Source organism: Manis javanica, chromosome 2 (genome assembly GCF_040802235.1).
Source record: "Manis javanica isolate MJ-LG chromosome 2, MJ_LKY, whole genome shotgun sequence".
Taxonomy (NCBI): domain Eukaryota; kingdom Metazoa; phylum Chordata; class Mammalia; order Pholidota; family Manidae; genus Manis; species Manis javanica.
In genome coordinates this window covers 110,773,099-110,793,615 of record NC_133157.1, presented here as the reverse complement: position 1 = coordinate 110,793,615, position 20,517 = coordinate 110,773,099, and the positions used below count along the sequence as shown (strand labels likewise).

General features: G+C 39.0%; 1 protein-coding gene across 3 annotated transcripts in view; it reads left to right on the top strand.

Annotated features, from left to right (window-relative positions):
* Positions 1 to 20,517, top strand: part of PLXDC2 (plexin domain containing 2) — a 786,648-nt gene that overhangs the window by 7,928 nt on the left and 758,203 nt on the right. Inside the window, exon 2 of one of the 3 annotated variants that reach the window (XM_073229114.1) lies at positions 844 to 939. The exons of the other annotated variants lie outside the window; for them this stretch is intronic. Within the exon in view, the coding sequence (XP_073085215.1) occupies positions 900 to 939 (40 nt within the window). The 5' untranslated portion in view covers positions 844 to 899. The remainder of the gene's footprint in view (positions 1 to 843; positions 940 to 20,517) is intronic. 3 annotated transcript variants of the gene reach the window in all.

The window sequence follows — 20,517 nt, the reverse complement described above, 5'->3', positions numbered from 1 at the left end:
GTATTAGAATATTGTGGTAACATTTGTTAATATGGCAAGACTTGCAAAATTTGTTGGCTATGCTTTGAACCAATTTTGATTGAGGCTGAACTGCATAATAATTCACATCACTTGCTATTTTGTACCCTTGTATTGCATGTACTTGTGTTGATCCTAGTTTTCTTACAGCTGATTTACCCAAGCTTCCATCAGCGAATAATCACTGCTGTTTTGAACACTGATACTATGTTTATCCATGCCTATGTCTCTTCATGTTTACCCACAAGGATTGCTCAGTCTATATTTAGAGATAGAATTCATGGGTTATTGGGCTTGTGAATGTTCTACTATAAAAGATAATTCCTGGGACAAGCCCTGCTAGATCTTACAAGATTAAGTACTTCAAAGATAAAAGGGGAAAACCCTGATAATTACTCCTGTCCAGACATCACACAGTCTTAATTACTTTAGCTTTATAATAAGTCTTTATATTTGATGGTGCAAACTTGTCCTTCATGTTGTTAATCTTCAGAAGTGTTCTAGCTATTTCAGAAGGCTCTTTGCTTTTCCAACACCTATTCTAGAAGAAAATTTAAAGATACACTAAAAACTCTGTTGGACTTTTGATTGAAATCACATTGAGTCTCAGGGTCATTGGGTAGAGATTTCAATTTCCAAGTAACTTGGAGATGTAATTTCTTTTCTACAACATCTAAAAGTCAGAACAAGTACCATAGTGCTTCAGAACAAATTGTTAATAGTGGCTATTTGGCAGTGACCTTTTTTGGTTGAAATGATGTCCTTAGATTGAGGCTAGTACTGTTGATCACCACAAAACTAACTATACATCTAATTGTTTCTTAGGAAAAACAGGGGAAACCATAGGTTAATTGAAATGAGCAATTCGACTGAGGGGAGGAATGTTAATTCCTAACTTCTTAGGAACTACCACAAAAGAGGGTGAGTACCACACAAATAATCCATGGAAATGATGACATTTTTACAGTGTCCCTTGTTGTAACCCATCTCTGGACCAGCATATTAGTTCTAAACAAGACTTTTAAGTTTGCTGTTTTTTAAGAAAAGCCCTGGTGAGAAGAACCTCTGGATTTGGGATTCTCTTGCAAGTTTGCTCTTTAGCTAATTAACACCAATTCCACAGGAGATTTAAATTTAAAGGAAATGCACTTTACAAATTGCTACCATTTAAAGTTAATAGATTTATGATTTTATTTAGACTACAGGCATTTATAAATGAGAGGTTTGTAATATGCTTGATTTGAGAATCCTAACTTCACCTCCATCTCAGCACAGTTTATAACTGGGTATTGCTTTGATTTAGATATTTTCTCATCCGGAGTAAATGGACAAACTGGTCAGCCTGATTTCTTTCTTTGTTATTTAGCCTTCATTATCTTTCTGACATCTGTTGTTCATTTCAGATATTTTTAAAAACAAGCATGATTCAAAGTCATTCTGCAGATTATAGTCTTGCAAAAGAGCTTTACGCAGGAAGCCAGATTTATGCAATCTCAGTTTTGTCAAGCTGTTTTCAGAAGAGAGGTTTGTGAAGTAAGCACAGCCAATAAGAAGTGGGTTTTTCTAAGACCAAGCACTGATGTTTGACTTCAGACTGCTTTTCCATCTTCCAGTTCCATCTTCCTAGCTCTGGCAGGCCACCATCCTTTCTTGCCTACTTTAGTTCAGCTTCCCACCTTGCCTCCAAAAGTGTGCTGCTGGAACCCATTCTTCATTCCATGGCCTGAAAGATCTTTCTGAAACGCTATTCTGGCCATGTCACTCCGTGTGGAAAATGCTTTCCAGCCTAGCTGTTGCTCTCCCCTCAGCAATACAGTCCAGCTTTACCTCTCCAGTTTCAGATGCATCACTTCTTCCCTCCTGCTCTCCCAAGCTTCCCACTGCTCTGTCTCTCCCCTCTGAAACTGCACATGCCATTCCCTCTTCTTGGAACACCCTTTCCTCCTCTTTTTGGCCATTTGCCCTCCAGGTCTCAGCTTAGATTTGAGTTTTGGCATATTATTTTTAGTGGTTCTCTGCCAACTCCAAGTCTGAGAGTGTCTTGCCAAAGTGCATGCTACATGTCCTCATCCTATCACATCCTATCAATAATACAATAAATCGTGCCTGTGCTTGACTGTATGGTGCCCTAGGCTAGAGGCCATATGTGGCCAATCACTATTACATCACTAGCTCCAAGAATAAGAAGCCCTTTTTACAAATTTCTTCATCAAAAGGATCTTGTTAGCGTTCCACTTGCATGATGGTGCTATATTTATTCAGATTTATCACTCATGCAATTTTTTTGTACCTTATTTCTACAAATTTTTCATTGGGCCACATTTCCAAATCATAATTTCTTTAGCGTGATGCCTTAGATTTAAATATCAGTGACTCAGATATATAGACAAACCAGAGATCAAATCATTTCTGAGTAAGGGAATTTGTTCTATGCATGTGTGAAAAATTGAGAATTCATTTACAAATGGTGATTTAGCAATGATGAAGTCATTTACTAAGCTAGGAAGAACGGAGAAGGGGATCCTTTACTAATATACAACCCAAGAACTTGAATTTAGGTTGGAAGCTAAAAGTCTGAAGCCATCTTTCAGTAGTCTTAGACTTCCCAATAGCACAAACCAGAAAATTCTAGTTTTGAGTTGAGATTTATTGCTTGTACCGAGTCTTGGTAAATACATCAGAGTTTTCAGTGGTATCGCTATTTAAATAGTTATTTGATTGAGGACTGTTTCTCCCACTAAATTGTAAGCCTGTGAGGGTAGGAACCATGTTTGTTTTACTCTTCTTTTTCGTTGTCTTGTTTTCATAGGGCTTGGTACTTAAAAGGCACTAAATAAGTACTTGTTAAGTGAGTTTTCTGCATGAGTTTATTTGGTAGAGTGTCATCTCAGTGACCATTAAAAAAACTCGGATTGTAGACATCGGGTGACATCCATGAGAGGACTCAAGAGTCGTGACTATAACAGACTCTTCCCTGTTGGTTTTCTTAAGTAATTTTTTATCCCCTTCTCATTTTGCACATTAAATTATCTAATCTGGGTCTTATTTTTGTAATCTTTCTTTGTGTTTAATTTGGTGTCTTCCTTTCATTTGCCCTGAAGTTCCTTTATTTTATTTTACTTGTGGGTACAGATAAACCCTCCAGGCAGTAGAAAGGAGAAAGCCTTAACTCTTCCCTGATGACACATCATAGCTTTTGTTAGTTCATTAATCTGTACCCAGAATTAACATGCAAACCCCCCCAAAAAAAACCCATTAAACGGACATTAGTTGACCCATTGCCAATGCTTATTCATTTGATTTACTTAATACTTTTTTATTGGGATTTTCCAGACCATTAAAAACTTAAAAATAGTAAAATTAGCACCTAGCATATAGTTGGTTCTCAATTTAAATACCGTTGACTTAATTATTGAATAAAAGTCAAACAAGTTCTATTTTACTTCTAATAAATGAATAGACTCATTCCTCCATCCATTTATTCAATGACTAATCGATAATTTTTTTAAATGGATGGAAGTATAAATCTATACCTTTATTAGAAGATAGGCTTTTGAATGTTAATTGGAAACCTAGCCATTCTCTCATATTCTTTGAATGTAAGTTGAGGACTGTCGTAAGTTACACATTTATGTGTGATGTGAGCTTAAAGTATGTATGACATTTCCATGATACGCTTTGAAATTCCTTTATAAAGTTCAGTTCTCCTAATTTTCATAATAGCTTAGTGTTCCTCCAATGGGATCATTTTAACTGGAAGATGTTTTTATTCAATCAATTTAATTTTGTAATTCACTGTTTTAGATAAGAAGGAAGCATGGGTCCTAAGCTTAAGGAATGTGATCTACAGGGGAACTCTATCCTGGATACAGTATGAGTCTAGTGGGAGAACTATGACAAGCCTGAGACTAATGCAGGGAATAATGCTTGTGGGAGGGAATAATGCAGCGAGGTGAGGGTGGAGGACAGGCTCTTTGTGTGTGTGGGGGGTGGTTTAGCATCCAACAGGGTTGTGGGTGCTAAAGGATGCTTCTCATGCTGCACCTGCTTGAGCCCAGACTGTGGCTATGCCATTTACCAGTTGGGTGGTTTGTGCAAAAATAACCCATCAAACCTCTACTTCTTCATCTGTAATACAGAAGAAAAATTACTTATCTACCTAATAATAACTGCAATGAAAATTTTCTGTTCTCTGAAGGTTTGGAGGGGTTACCATAGAAATAGAAGGAAGTGTAGAAGCTGTGAGTTGATGGAAAAATATGAACAAGAGTAAGAAAGTAGGGCAGAGCGAGGCACAGAGTCTCTGCAGAATGGCAAGCAGTCTGAGGAGGCTTTCATTAATAATTTCAAAGTATTAATAACCAAGGTATCCATATTTCAACCTGTCAGAAATAAATCTATATCCTCTTTGGCTTAGTAATCACATGCAGGGGTACTGTTGTAGCTTTAGGAAAAATGAAGGCCTGTTAGTGCTTTGGAGGGCCGCGTGAACATTACATGGCACACACTGCATGGCCAACAGGCTTCGGCTGGCATGATTAGGTCGGGAATGCAGAGTGTTCTTCTTTGGCAGAATCCTCCCTCTCACTCAGCAATAGCCGAGGGCAAGATCTGGATTTGAAGAACATTATTCCAATTAAACATGCATTAAAAAAACACTCACAGAATTTACTTTGAACGAACTCATTTTGTGTAAAATGAGATGAAGCTCCCGGGAACAGGTTTGTGTTCTTGGCTGGGCCGGGGATTCAAAACAAAATTCTGCTGTGTCATCACCTTTGAAGCAAGAAAATACTTTGATCTTATTAATACACTTGCTTCTAGGGATAAATAAACTGCCTTATGGGATTACACAATTTCCTCGGAAGATGAATTAACTTTTTTGGATAATGATGCTCTGTTTATAAGGAGATCCAGAATGCTACCTGTGTCTTAGCAAATTTATCTGAGAAGGAAAGCAATACATGTCTAAGAGGAAGACAGCTGTTCTAAGATTTCATCAGTGAATAGGAGATAAGAAATGTCAAAGTAAGAAATGAATAAAAATCTTTAAAAATCTAGAGTTCTCTGAGCATTTTATATTTAGCCTTTTTTTCTAGAACTGCATGGAAATCTCTGGTATTTCAGTTGAGGCCGGCCCTATACATAAGGGCAGTAGAGGTGCATACCTTATGGTGTTATTTGAGTGTGATGAATGACTCCTTATTTCTACAGTAATGTCTCCTACACTAATATGTCAGTGGTCATTAACTTTAGAAGGTGCATCATCTTTCATGTTTAGGTAGTGTATCTTGGAAAATGTCAATGTCAGAAGGGGATGCAGTCGTCACGCACTCCCTTTCTTTGTGAAATCTGTGTAAAACAGACATAGTAAAGAGATAGTTGTAGTGTCCAGGTTCAAACAGACCAGGAAGGGTAAGAACTCCCTAAGAATGTGTGGTATGCATGCCTCTGTGAGGGGTGTGTGTGTGTGAAGGTGTAGGGGTTACAGGGGCAGAGGAGCAGAGATACCTAAAAAGAGACTGGGAGAGAATTGCTGAACAGGTGGGTGGACTTGAGGACCAAACCAATAGACAGTTTGTCTCTGTGTGCACGTAGTGCAGAGTGCCCAGAGTACCATTGAAATACATGTCTGCTGATACATTGTTTCCTAATATTATCTGATGTGAATATAACTTCAGGATATCCAAATTATCCAGTTGGATTAGCTTGTAAAATAAACAAAATGACAGAGATGACTGAATTAAGTTGAAATTAGTATGCCATTACCCTGGTGGCGATGGTGACATTTAGTCCTCAGAAGAATTATTGACTCATTTGCAAACAGTTACTAGATGTAGTCTATGTGTCAAACATTGTGCTATAAAGAGAGAAAAAATACAGACCTTGTCAGATAGAGGTTACAATGCAATATTGAAAATAAGAAAGTGAACAGATAATTCTAAGAGAATGGGGAGTGTGTGTGTGAGGGAGAGAGAGAGAGAGAGAAAAAGAGAGAGTGTGCACACAGGAGCTTTGAACTAGAGGGTCAGGGAAGGCTTCCTGGAGTAGCGTGGTTCAGTCTTGCTTTGAATTGTGAGCAAGCATTAGGAAGGTGGGGAAGGCAGAGATACATTCCAAACAAAGAGAACAGCCTGGGGACAGGAGACCATGTGCTCTTTGGGAAACTGTGATTGCTTGTGGGGTAAGGATATTCCTGAGACTAAGAAAGGTTTCATCTGTCATAGGCAGATGTGGAACTCTCCTGCAGGTGACAGTTGGGCATAGTTTTGTCAGCTGAATGAGAAACTCAGGTCTTGTAGCTTTCTCTAGTATTGTAATGGAGAGCAGATAGAAACGTGCAGAGTTGGAGACAGAGTCAATTTAGGAACTACTGAATTAAAAGGATGAAAAGTAATGAAGCCTTCTACTATGGGGAGAGAGTCTAAGATAATTCCCAAGTTGCCAGGTGCTTTAAGGAATGGAGAAACAAGTTCAGCTTTGGTCTTGTTGAGTATTGAGATGCTTGTGGGCAATCCTGATGCGGATGTCAACTCTACCAGGTAGACTTGTCCGATGAGACTGAGATGTTGAATCAGCAGTGTATAAGCAGTGGTGGAAAACAGCCAAGAAGCATGGATAGACAGCGAAGAACAGAATTAAGGTCAGAGTCCTAGAGAAGTGGTCTGTGAAGGGTGAGCCAAGGAGGGAGCCCAGGAGGGAGAAGGAGGAGGGGTGACCCAGAGAGCAGGAAAGCAAGTCATCAGACCTGAAAAGGAGGGTCAGCTGAGGGTTTGCTAAGATGTCTGCGTGGAAGAATGGGGGCTGGCTGGTGCCAGATTCCAGAAGGACCAGTGATGAAGGTGAGAGGAGGAAGTAGTGACATGGATGAAGCTACAGTCTGTAAAAAGGCATGACTGGGAAAGAAATGATGAAGAGGAAATAGTCAGAGGGGGCATAGTGGCAAGAGAGGGTTTTGCTAGAGTCCATGTGAGCCAGCCCAGAGGCATGGGGGAAGTGGCCAGTAGGTAGATAGGCAGATTGAGAATGTAAATATGCTATGAATACAATAGAATTGTTAGAATTGTTGTCTCTGGGAAGATGATCGCAATTCTCCCAAAATGCAGTTTAACTTGAGGAACCCTTAATTTTTTTTTTTTTTTTGAGAGGGCATCTCTCATATTTATTGATCAAATGGTTGTTAACAACAATAAAATTCTGTATAGGGGGGTCAATGCTCAATGCACAATCATTAATCCATCTCAAGCCTAATTCTCGTCAGTCTCCAATCTTCTGAAGCAAAATGAACAAGTTCTTACATGGTGAACGAATTCTTACATAGTGAATAAATTCTTACATGGTGAACAGTACAAGGGCATTCATCACAGAAACTTTCGGTTTTGATCACACATTATGAACTATAAACAATCAGGTCAAATATGAATATTCATTTGATTTTTATACTTGATTTATATGTTGATCCCACATTTCTCCCTTTATTATTATTATTATTTTTATTTTTAATAAAATGCTGAAGTGGTGGGTAGATGCAAGATAAAGGTAGAAAACATAGTTTAGTGTTGTAAGAGGGCAAATGTAGATGATCAGGTGTGTGCCTATGGACTAAGTATTAATCCAAGCTAGACAAGGGCAGCAAAACATCCACGGATGCAGAAGATTTCTCTCAAAACAGGGTGGTGAGGTTCTGAGCCTCACCTCTGCTGATCCCCAATTTCTCACCTGACGGCCCCCCTGTGACTGTGCCTGTCTTAGGTTGGAGGAACCCTTAATTTTATCCCATGTTAGAAAGTTGCTGTGATTTCTAGTAAAAGTGTAGAAAGTTGCTGTGATTTCTAGTAAAAGTTTAAGTAAGGCCTAGATGATGCCACATTTATGTAACCTGAAGTTACTAAGTCCATGAAATCTCTCAAATAAAATAAAGTTTGTTGGAAAGAGAATTTCATCTTAAAAGTTGCAGCAAGAAAAAATGAATGAAGTTTCATTTATTTTATCACCTATGTGTGGCTACAAATGTAGCCTGATAAAGAACTAATAGTTACATTAGAAAAAAGGGTATTTAAAATATTTTTTTTAGTTCCAGGCCTTTTTTTTATTTTAAGCCAACATCACACCCTGAAGGAAAGACATCAATGACTTCATGGTTCTTTTACCAATAGGAAGACCAGGAATTAAAATAATAAACTGAGGAAAGAGGGTTGCTTTCTCTCACTGTAATTAATTTTTATGGCTGTTTCCAAGGTGAATTTTTATAGTGGTTAAAACACCCTGGTACAGAGGAGGTGCTCAACAAATATTTGTGAACTGTAAGTTTTCTAACATTTATTTGTATTTAAGAAATCAAGGGATTTAAGGGTCAAAATATCTTTTCATAAAATCTTTGGAACTCTCTTCTCACTAAGAAGTGGTAAACTCTTATAAAAGAGGTATTTATTTTCTCCAATATTGCCTTCAAGGTGAGTGAGTTAGAGTTTTTATCAACAGTTGCTTTATAAAGTTGTTAGAAGGCTTTAAAAGGACTGATTATTATCATCTGTAATATGCTACCCAGTAAGACATTCCTGACCAGCTTGAAGTTAAAAAAAACAATCCATTTTATGCAAGTTTGAAATTGAAAACAAGATCAAAAGTTAAAACCAATAAACCTTTCTTATCTGTAGGTTATCTTTCAGGATGGATTATAGATTTTTATCTCTTAGTAATTGGAACATGGCTTCCCGCCCTCAGTGTGTGTGCATGCAAGTGTGTGTGCAGGTGGAGGAGGGGAAGCAGGGAAATAAATGAGTGGGGAAGGAAGTCACAGATGAAAAATGACACAGCTCGGGTCAGCTTCTGATAATGGAGCAATATTTATGGGTGTACCATAACATCATTACTTAGTTTGTGTTTTCTTAAATTATCTGGTCTATTTTAACTTTGTAATGCATTGCAAAAACCAAAACAACAAAATGCAAAATTAATGAAAACTGTTTTATAAGTCATGCATAAATGCTAATGTAGACTATAAATGTGTATCCATCTATGGTGAGCCTTCAGCTTGTAACTGAATTTGTTAGGTCATTTATCATTGTCTCTCTATGTAAATTGCTTTGTCATGTGCTTTTCTGTAAATCAGAAACAGAGTCCTCTCCTCTCTGTTTTTATTCAGTTTATTTCTTGTTTAAGACTCTTAATATTTAACCTGACAAGATATTAATCAAAAGTCACTGTCATAAAAGCATTTAGTGTTTCTATCACATTTTAGTGAAATAAGAAAAGATTGTTATAGTTCCATGAATTTATGTAACTTTTTCTTAGTAAAACTTGCAGGCTGTAAAATAACTCTTGTGTTTAAAATAGCTGATGTAATGCTTTGTTTATATATGGAAGAATTGAAACAGCAATTGCAGGGAGCAACCTAAATGTCCATCAGTAGATGAATGGATGAAGAAGATGTGGTACATATACACAATGGAATATTACTCAGCCATAAGAAAAAAACAGATCCTACCATTTGCAACAACATGGATGGAGCTAGAGGGTATTATGCTCAGTGAAATAAGTCAGGCGTAGAAAGACAAATACCAAATGATTTCACTCATATGTGGAGTATAAGAAAAAAGGAAAACTGAAGGAACAAAACAACAGCAGGATCACAGAACCCAAGAATGGACTAACAGTTATCAAAGGGAAAGGGACTGGGGAGGATGGGTGAGAAGGGAGGGATAAGGGTGGGGAAAAAGAAAGGGGGCATTACGATTAGCCTGTATAGTGTGTGTGGGGGCATGGGGAGGGCTGTGCAACACAGAGAAGACAAGTAGTGATTTTATAGCATCTTACTAAGCTGATGGACAGTGACTGTGAAGGAGTATGTGGGGGGGACTTGGTGAAGGGGGGGCCTAGTAAACATAATGTTCTTCATGTAATTGTAGATTAATGATACCAAAAAAAAAAAACCCAGCAATTGCACTGTAGCTCCCATCTTGTAGCTTCCATCACTCCCAGAAAGCCCTCTGTGAGGTCTTCTTTGCCTTTTTTTTTTAAGTTTCTGCATCTGTTAATCTGATAATCAGTTGTACATTTCATTTTCTAATTTCCACATTTGTCAGTCATGTCTTTGGGCAATCACACATCATTTTGGAAGGAGGGATGTGGGCATCCAGTTGGGTCAATAACTGTGCACTACTTTAACATTTTTTGGCCCTGGAGGATAGGGATTTGATGTTCTTCCCTCCTCAACACTGGCAGTTTGGGGGAAGAGTTCACTGCAGAACTGACTTCTGGTTTGTCTGCTGCCGGGTCCTTCTGCTCTGCCTGCAGCCACTCCCTTGATGGGCAGATGGGCCCCATCCCACTCCATGCTGGGTTTGAGTGACAGATGGAAGCTTCAGGTGGCACTAATTGGTAGCAGACACTTGGGAGTCAGACAGACATGGGCTTGTACTCAGCCCCACCACTTCTTTGGGCTGTCAGTAGCTCACCTGTTTCACTGTTTTTAGTTTCTTTCAATAATGCACCAGAGTTATTGCAAGATTCAGATGAGTGATGTATGCAGGACACTTGCTTTTCATATCACCCACAACTACAATTATAATAGCATCCAACTTAATAAAGTTAGGACTCTTCTCAGCAAATGAGAGATACAACTTGAACTAGCTTAAAGCAGGGAATTTGTGAAGAAGCCTGCCAGAGCCTAAGAATGATGTGGTTGGGCCTCAGAGATAGGGGTTCCAGTCAGACTCCATCCATCGTTTCTGCACATGCCTGTGCCTCTCTAGGCAGGCTTCTTGTGCATTGCTGGTACACATGGCAGGGCACGACATGCGTGCCATCTTCAGGTCACAGCCACTCCAGAATAGCTTAGCCTGATACACTGCTCTCCTGGAATTCAGTAGTTCTGTGAAAGGACTGCTTTGCCCACTGGGGGCTGTGCTTCATTAAACTTTACATTTGTACAGTGAAATTAGACCATGACTACCCCTTGCTTAAAGACTTGCAATGACTTTTCATTAAAATAAGTACAAAATCTGATCTCTTTTCCATGGTCTACAAGGATGTCATCACAAATTGCTAGTATGTATTGCTTACGTTTTGTCCCACAGGCTGTACCCCACCCTCGGCAACTCCCATTTCCTCCTTGTTACTCACTTCTCGATTCAAATATCATCTTTTCATAATGGCCTTGCTAACTACTGAGTAGACAGTAACTAATCTCTGAAATTACCTTCTTTTCTTTTAAAACATTTGTTTATCATTTCCATGTAGTAGCCTGTCTATTGCCATTAGATGGCAGGGACCTGGTCTACTGTTTGCTCCTTAGCCCACTTGGCGCACCGCGGGTTCAGAACTACTATTTGTCACAGGCATGATCTCTCTCCTTGCAAGCATGCAAATGGACAGAGGCTAGGATTAGGGCTACATCCATTTTCCAAAGGAAAAGAGGTGATGGGTGGCAAAATGAAGGGGCCTCTACGCACTTACCTGGCACTTTAACTCTACAAAACATTTACCATATAATATCTTACTCAATCTTCATACCAATTAAAAAGAATTTTTTTTGCTTCTTTTCCATTGTTTTATTGTGGTAAAATACATAAACATAAAGTTTTCCATCTTAACCATTTTTTTTTGAGAGGGCATCTCTCATATTTATTGATCAAATGGTTGTTAACAACAATAAAATTCTGTATAGTGGAGTCAATGCTCAATGCACAATCATTAATCCACCCCAAGCCTAATTCTCGACAGCCTCCAATCTTCTGAAGCATAACGAACAAGTTCTTACATGGTGAACAAATTCTTACATAGTGAATAAGTTCTTACATGGTGAACAGTACAAGGGCATTCATCACAGAAACTTTCAGTTTTGATCATGCATTATGAACTATAAACAATCAGGTCAAATATGAATATTCATTTGATTTTTATATTTGATTTATATGTGGGTCCCACATTTCTCCCTTTATTATTATTATTATTTTTATTTTTAATAAAATGCTGAAGTGGTAGGTAGATGCAAGATAGAGGTAGAAAACATAGTTTAGTGTTGTAAGAGAACAAATGTAGATGATCAGGTGTGTACCTGTAGACTATGTGTTAATCCAAGCTAGACAAGGGCAATAAAACATCCACGGATGCAGAAGATTTCTTTCAAAACGGGGGTGAGGTTCTAAGCCTCACCTCTGTTGATCCCCAATTTCTCACCTGATGGCCCCCCTGTGACTGTGCCTGTCTTAGGTTGTTCCTCCCTTGAGGAATCTTACCCATCTCTGGCTAACGAGTCATCTTCCGGGGCCATTCAGGGAGATGTAAAGTTGGTAAGTGAGAGAGAAGCCATATTGTTTGAAAAGGTTAGCTTTTTACTTCTTTGCAGATTTATGCCCTGTGGTTTCTATGCCCAGCATTTGTCTTGAGGTATCTTTACCACTTGGAGGAAGTATGATACTCGGTAAATTCGATATGAGGCATGAATTCTATCTAAGGGTTGTAATTAGGAAGGAAGAAGAAAAGCTATAGAGGTAGCATATGGAAGAAAACATGGGAGGATTGATTATTTCTTTGACATATCTTCTTGTAGAGTAACTTAAGCATGTATAGGTTTTAAACTACTAATTAAATTGCGCACACACATTAACATGATAGGAATACAGTTACATAACCAAAGCAGATCTATAATTACCAGCCATCTCCAGAGAAGCCAAGAAAACCAGTTAGGCACCGTAGGCATTTGTGAAAATTTGTCTATGATATGATAGATATTGTCCAACTGTACTTGAACAGTCTGAGAGAAATCCGACAAATTCAAACAACCCATTCCTGGGAACTGTTCACATCCCATATGTTCTTTTAACAGTAGATAGTCTGTAGTTGTAAGATTTTGGAGCGCTACAACTTGTACTTCTCCTAATTCTTGGTTGAGTTCCAACAGTATAGATCCAGTCAAATTTGTTGTTTTACTGAAAGCACAGGCCAGCTTAGATATCTCCTTCTTCATTCCAATGGCAAGACCAGGAACTGGTGGGATGGATGCAGCTACAACTGCAGCATCACCTGGATCTTTGTTGAGGTTTTTTGATGATCATCTTCTGGTATGAGTCTTCCAGAGAGTGCTGATGTTGGAAGTTCTTCATATCATATCTTTTTTTTATTTTGAGAGGGCATCTCTCATATTTATTGATCAAATGGTTGTTAACAACAATAAAATTCTGTATAGGGGGATCAATGCTCAATGCACAATCATTAATCCATCTCAAGCCTAATTCTCATCAGTCTCATATCATATCTTAGTTCATTTTCTGGGTAGCCTAATTAGGCTTTGATCCTCTGTATAAACACATACAGATCCTTTGCCCACACTTTGATATGCCCTTTACACCATTGTGTAGAACTCATTGGAGGTCACCACACAGGAACTGTTTTTTTTTTTTTTAAGAGAAAGGAATATTATCAGAAAAGTGTACCTCCATAGCTGATCATCTGACACCCTCTAAGTGATCAAAATTAAGGATATTTAAAGCATGCATTAATCATTGATTTACAGTTAGTTTTATCCTATCAGGGAGTCATTCCCCTTCTCTTTCTTTCTTCTTTTTTTTTTTTGTTATCTTTAATCTACACTTACATGAAGAATATTATGTTTACTAGGATCTCGCCTATACCAGGTCTCCCCTATAAATCACTTTACAGTCACTGTCCATCAGTATAGCAAAATGTTGTAGAATCACTGCTTGTCTTCTCTGTGTTGTACAGCCCTCCCCTTTCTCCCTCCCCCCATGCATGCTACTCTTAATACCCCCTTTCTTCTTCCCCCCTTTATCCCTCCCTACCCACCCATCCTCCCCATATCCTTTCCCTTTGGTACATGTTAGTCCTTTTTAGGGTTCTGTAATTCCACTGCTGTTTTGTTCCTTCAGTTTTTCCTTTGTTCTTATACTCCACAGATGAGTGAAATCATTTGGTATTTCGCTTTCTCCACTTGGCTTAGTTCACTGAGCATAATACCCTCCAGCTCCTTCCATTTTGCTGCAAATGGTAGGATTTGCCCTCTTCTTATGGCTGAGTAGTATTCCATTGTGTATATGTACCACATCTTCTTTATCCATTCATCTACCGATGGACATTTAGGTTGCTTCCAATTCTTGGCTATTGTGAATAGTGCTGCAATAAACATAGGGGTGCATCTGTCTTTCTCAAACTTGATTGCTGCATTCTTAGGGTAAATTCCTAGGAGTGGAATTCCTGGGTCAAATGGTAGGTCTGTTTTGAGCATTTTGATGAACCTCCATACTGCTTTCCACAATGGTTGAACTAATTTACACTCCCACCAGTAGTGTAGGAGGGTTCCCCTTTCTCCACAGCATTGCCAACATTTGTTGTTGTTTGTGTTTTGGATGGCAGCCATCCTTACTGGTGTGAGGTGATATCTCATTGTAGTATTAATTTGCATTTACCTGATAATTAGCGATGTGGAGCATCTTTTCATGTGTCTGTTGGCCCTCTGTATTTCTTTTTTGGAGAACTGCCTGTTCAGTTCCTATGCCCATTTTTTAATTGGATTATTTGTTTTTTGTTTGTTGAGGCGTGTGAACTCTTTATATATTTTGGACGTCAAGCCTTTATTGGATCTGTCATTTACAAATATATTCTCCCAAACTGTAGGGTTCCTTTTTGTTCTATTGATGGTGTCTTTTGCTGTACAGAAGCTTTTCAGCTTAATATAGTCCCACTTGTTCATTTTTTCTGTTGTTTTCCTTGCCCGGGGAGATATGTTCAAGAAGAGGTCACTCATGTTTATGTCTAAAACATTTTTGCCTATGTTTTTTCCTAAGAGTTTTATGGTTTCATGACTTACATTCAGGTCTTTGATCCATTTTGAATTTACTTTTGTGTATGGGGTTAAACAATGGTTCAGTTTCATTCTCCTACATGTAGCTGTCCAGTTTTGCCAGCACCATCTGTTGAAGAGACTGTCATTTTGCCATTGTATGTCCATGGCTCCTTTAACAAATTTTAATTGACCATATATGTTTGGGTTAATGTCTGGAGCCTCTAATCTGTTCCACTGATCTGTGCCTCTGTTCTTGTGCCAGTACCAAATTGTCTTGATTACTATGGCTTTGTAGTAGAGCTTGAAGTTGGGGAGTGAGATTCCCCCTACTTTATTCTTCTTTCTCATGATTGCTTTGGCTATTCAGGGTCTTTGGTGTTTTCATATGAATTTTTGAATTATTTGTTCCAATTCATTGAAGAATGTTGCTGGTAATTTGAGAGGGATTGCATCAAATCTGTATATTGCTTTGGGCAGGATGGCCATTTTGACAATATTAATTCTTCCTAGCCATGAGCATGGGATGAGTTTCCATTTTTTAGTGTCCCCTTTAATTTCTCTTAAGAGTGACTTGTAGTTTTCAGAGTATAAGTCTTTCACTTCTTTGGTTAGGTTTATTCCTAGGTATTTTATTCTTTTTGATGCAATGGTGAATGGAATTGTTTTCCTGATTTCTCTTTCTATTGATTCATTGTTAGTGTATAGGAAAGCTACAGATTTCTGTGTGTTAATTTTGTATCCTGCAACTTTGCTGTATTCCGATATCAGTTCTAGTAGTTTTGGAGTGGAGTCTTTAGGGTTTTTTATGTCCAGTATCATATCATCTGCAAATAGTGACAGTTTAACTTCTTCTTTACCAATCTGGATTCCTTGTATTTCTTTGTTTTGTCTGATTGCCGTGGCTAGGACCTCCAGTACTATGTTAAATAGCAGTGGGGAGAGTGGGCATCCCTGTCTAGTTCCCGATCTCAGAGGAAATGCTTTCAGCTTCTCGCTGTTCAGTATAATGCTGGCTGTGGGTTTATCATATATGGCCTTTATTATGTTGAGGTAATTGCCCTCTATTCCCATTTTGCTGAGAGTTTTTACCATGAATGGATGTTTAACTTGGTCAAATGCTTTTTCAGCATCTATGGAGATGATCATGTGGTTTTTGTCTTTCTTTTTGTTGATGTGGTGGATGCTGTTGATGGATTTTCGAATGTTGTACCATCCTTGCATCCCTGGGATGAATCCCACTTGGTCATGGTGTATGATCCTTTTGGTATGCTGTTGAATTCTGTTTGCTAATATTTTATTGAGTATTTTTGCATCTACATTCATCATGGATATTGGTCTGTAATTTTCTTTTTTGGTGGGGTCTTTGCCTGGTTTTGGTATTAGGGTGATGTTGGCTTCATAGAATGAGTTTGGGAGTATTCCCTCCTCTTCTACTTTTTGGAAAACTTTAAGGATAATGGGTATCATGTCTCTCTGTGTGTCTGATAAAATTCTGTGGTAAATCTGTCCGGCCCCGGGGTTTTGTTCTTGGGTAGTTTTTTGTTTACTGTTTCAGTTTCTTTGCTCGTAATTGGTTTGTTTACCTTTTGTGTTTCTTTCTTGGTCAGTGTTGGGAGGTTTTATTTTTCTAGGAAGTTGTCCATTTCTTCTAGGTTTTCCAGCTTGTTGGCATATAGGTTTTCATAGTAGTCTTTAATAATTCTTTGTATTTCTGTGGAGTCTGTCGTGGTTTTTCCATTCTCATTTCTGATTCTGTTGATTTGTGTTGATCCTCTTTTTCTCTTAATGAGTTTGGCTAGAGGCTTATCTATTTTGTTTATTTTCTCAAAGAACCAGCTCTTGGTTTCGTTGATTTTTGCTATTGTTTTATTCTTCTCAATTTTGTTTATTTCTTCTCTGATCTTTATTATGTCCCTCCTTCTGCTGACTTTAGGCCTCATTTGTTCTTCTTTTTCCAGTTTCGATAATTGTGATGTGAGAATATTCATTTGGGATTGTTCTTCTTTCTTCAAGTGTGCCTGGATCGCTATATACTTTCCTCTTAAGATTGCTTTCGCTGCATTCCACAGAAGTTGGGGCTTTGTATTGTTGTTGTCATTTGTTTCCATATGTTCCTTGATTTCTATTTTGATTTGTTCATTGATCCATTGATTATTGAGAAGCATGTTGTTAAGAATCCATGTGTTTGTGATCCTTTTTGTTTTCTTTGTAGAATTTATTTCTAGTTTTATACCTTTGTGGTCTGAAAAATTGGTTGGTAGAATTTCAATATTTTGGATTTTGCTGAGGGTCTTTTTGTGGGCTAGTATGTGGTCTATTCTGGAGAATGTTCCATGTGCACTTGAGAAGAATGTATATCCTGTTGCTTTTGGATGTAGAGTTCTATAGATGTCTATTAGGTCCATCTGTTCTAGTGTGTTGTTCAGTGCCTCTGTGTCCTTACTTATTTTCTGCCCGGTGGATCTATCCTTTGGGGTGAGTGGTGTGTTGAAGTCTCCTAAGATGAATGCATTGCAGTCTATTTCCCTCTTTAGTTCTGTTAGTATTTGTTTCACATATGCTGGTGCTCCTGTGTTGGGTGCATATATATTTAGAATGGTTATATCCTCTTGTTGTACTGAGCCCTTTATCATTATGTAGTTTCCTTCTTTATCTCTTGTTACTTTCTTTGTTTTGAAGTCTATTTTGTCTGATATTAGTACTGCACCCCCTGCTTTCTTCTCACTGTTGTTTGCCTGAAATATGTTTTTCCATCCCTTGACTTCTAGTCTGTGCATGTCTTTGGGTTTGAAGTGAGTTTCTTGTAAGCAGCATATAGATAGGTCTTGCTTTTTTTTATCCATTCTTTTACTCTGTGTCTTTTGATTGGTGCATTAAGTCCATTTACATTCAGGGTGACTATTGAGAGATATGTACTTATTGCCATTGCAGGCTTTAAATTTGTGGTTACCAAAGGTTCAAGGTTATCCTCTTTAGTATCTTACTGCCTAACTTAGATCGCTTATTGAGCTGTTATATACACTGTCTGGAGATTCTTTAATTCTCTCCCTTCTTATTTCTCCTTCTCCGTTCTTCATATGTTGGTTGCTTTGTTCTGTGCTCTTTTTAGGAGTGTTCCCATCTAGAGCAGTCCCTGTAAGATGCCCTGTAGAGGTGGTTTGTGGGAAGCAAATTCCCTCAGCTTTTGCTTGTCTGGGAATTGTTTAATCCTGCCATCATATTTAAATGATAATCGTGCTGGATACAGTATGCTTGGTTCAAGGCCCTTCTGTTTCATTGTATTAAATATATCATGCCATTCTCTTCTGGCCTGTAGAGTGTCTGTCGAGAAGTCTGACGATAGCCTGATGGGTTTTCCTTTATAGGTGACGTTTTTCTCTCTAGCTGCCTTTAAAACTCTTTCCTTGTCCTTGATCCTTGCCATTTTAATTATTCTGTGTCTTGGTGTTGTCCTCCTTGGATCCTTTCTGTTGGGGGTTCTGTGTATTTCTTTGGTCTGTTCGATAATTTCCTCCCCCAGTTTGGGGAAGTTTTCAGCAATCATTTCTTTAAAGACACATTCTATCTCTTTTCCTCTCTCTTCTTATTTTGGTACCCCTATAATACGGATATTGTTCCTTTTGGATTGGTCACAAAGTTCTTTTACTATTGTTTTTTTCCTGAAGATCCTTTTATCTCTCTGTATGTCAGCTTCTATACGTTCCTGTTCTCTGGTTTCTATTCCTTCAATGGCCTCTTGCATCTTATCCATTCTGCTTATAAATCCTTCCAGGGTTTGTTTCACTTCTGTGATCTCTTTCCTGACATCTGTGATCTCCTTCTGGACTTCATCCCTTTGCTCTTGCATTTTTCTCTGCATCTCCGTCAGTATGTTCATGACTTTTATTTTGAATTCTTTTTCAGGAAGACTGGTTAGGTCTGTCTCCTTCTCAGGTGTTGACTCTGTGATGTTTGTCTGCCTGTTGTTTTGCCTTTTCATGGTGTTAGAGATAGTTTGCAGAGCTGGTACGAGTGACGGCTGGAAGAGCTTTCCTTCTTGTTGGTTTGTGGCCTTCCTCACCTGGGAGTATAGCGACCTCTAGTGGCTTGTGCTGGGCAGCTGTGCGCAGACAGGGTTCTGCTTCCTGCCCGGCTGCAATGCAGTTTATCTCCACTGTTGCTGTGGGTGTGGCCTGGCTCTGGCGGCTGCTCCAAAATGGTGTAGCACCGTTGGAGGGGGAGTAGAGGCTATTTATCTCTGTAAGGGGCGTCCGTGCTCCCTGCTGCCCAGGGGGTTAAAGTACCCAGAGATCCCCAGATTCCCTGCCTCTGGACTACATGTCCTGTCCTGCCACTTTAAGACTTCCAAAATGCAGTCTCCAAACCAAAACAACAGCAACAAAAAAAAAAAAAAAAAAAAAAAGGAAAGAAAGAAAAATTAAATAAATAATTTTAAAAAAAAAGAAAAGAAAAATGCACAATTTTCTTTGTCCTCAGGCGCCGGTCTCAGGCACCCACTCACCGGTCTTGCTGCTCTGTTTCTCTAGTATTGGGGTCCCTGTCCCTTTAAGTCTTCCAAAAAGCACTCACAAAAAAAAAAAAAAAAGAGGAGAAAAAAATGGCCGCTCCCATCTTTTGTTCTCTGTTGTCGGCCTCAGACACCTGCTCACCGGTCCTGCCGCCCTGTTTCCCTAGTATCCAGGACCCCATGCATGCCCTGTGTCTGCGCTCTGGTCTGGACGGCTGGGGCTGGGTGTTCAGCAGTCCTGGGCTCCTTCTCCCTCCCGCTGAGACCTCACTCCTACCGCTGGGAGCTGGGGGGAGGGGCGCGCAGGACCCTCTGGGTCGGGGCTTGTATCTTACCCCCTTTGCTGGGCGCTGGGTTCTCGCAGGTGTGGATGTGGTCTGGATATTGTACTGTGTCGTCTGGTTTCTATTTTAGGAAGAGTTGTGTTTGTTATATTTTCATAGATATATGTGGTTTTGCGAGGAGATTTCTGCTGCTCTACTCATGCTGCCATCTTGGCTCCACCCCCCAAAGTTGGATCCCATCTTAACCATTTTTAAGTGTACAGTTTAATGGTGTTAAATACAATCATGATATGCAGCCCTCTCCACCATCTATCTCCATACCTCCTTTCATCTTTCCTGACTGAAACTCTGTACCCATTGAACAATAACTCCCTGTTACCCACCCCCTCTGGCTCCCAGCACCCACCATTCTACTTTCTGTCTCCATGATTTTGAGTACTCTTAAGCAGCCCCTCTCAGTGGACTCATACACCAGTGGTCTTTGTCTTTTTGTTATTGACTTAATTTCACTTGGCATAATGTCCTCAGGGTCCATTCCTGCTGCAGTGTGTGTCAGATGTCCTTTCTTTTAAGGCTAAATGATGCCCCAGTGTATGTATATTCCACATTTTACTTATCAGTCATCCATCTATGGGCACTTGGGTTGCTTCCACATTTTAGCTATTGGGAATATTGCTCTATGAATATTAACTTTTGCCAAAAGGGGAAAATAAGCTCTAGGAGATGCAGAGCTCTTGTCCAAGATGGCACAGATAGTGATACCAGGTAATGAACCTAGGACTCCAGAATTCAAACTTGGTCTTCTGTCTGCTATCCTACATATAATTATGTAGTGAGCTTTGTCTCTATCTAACCTTTTACAATGGTTTGTATAAATATGTATTTTTGATCATAGTCAAGAAATC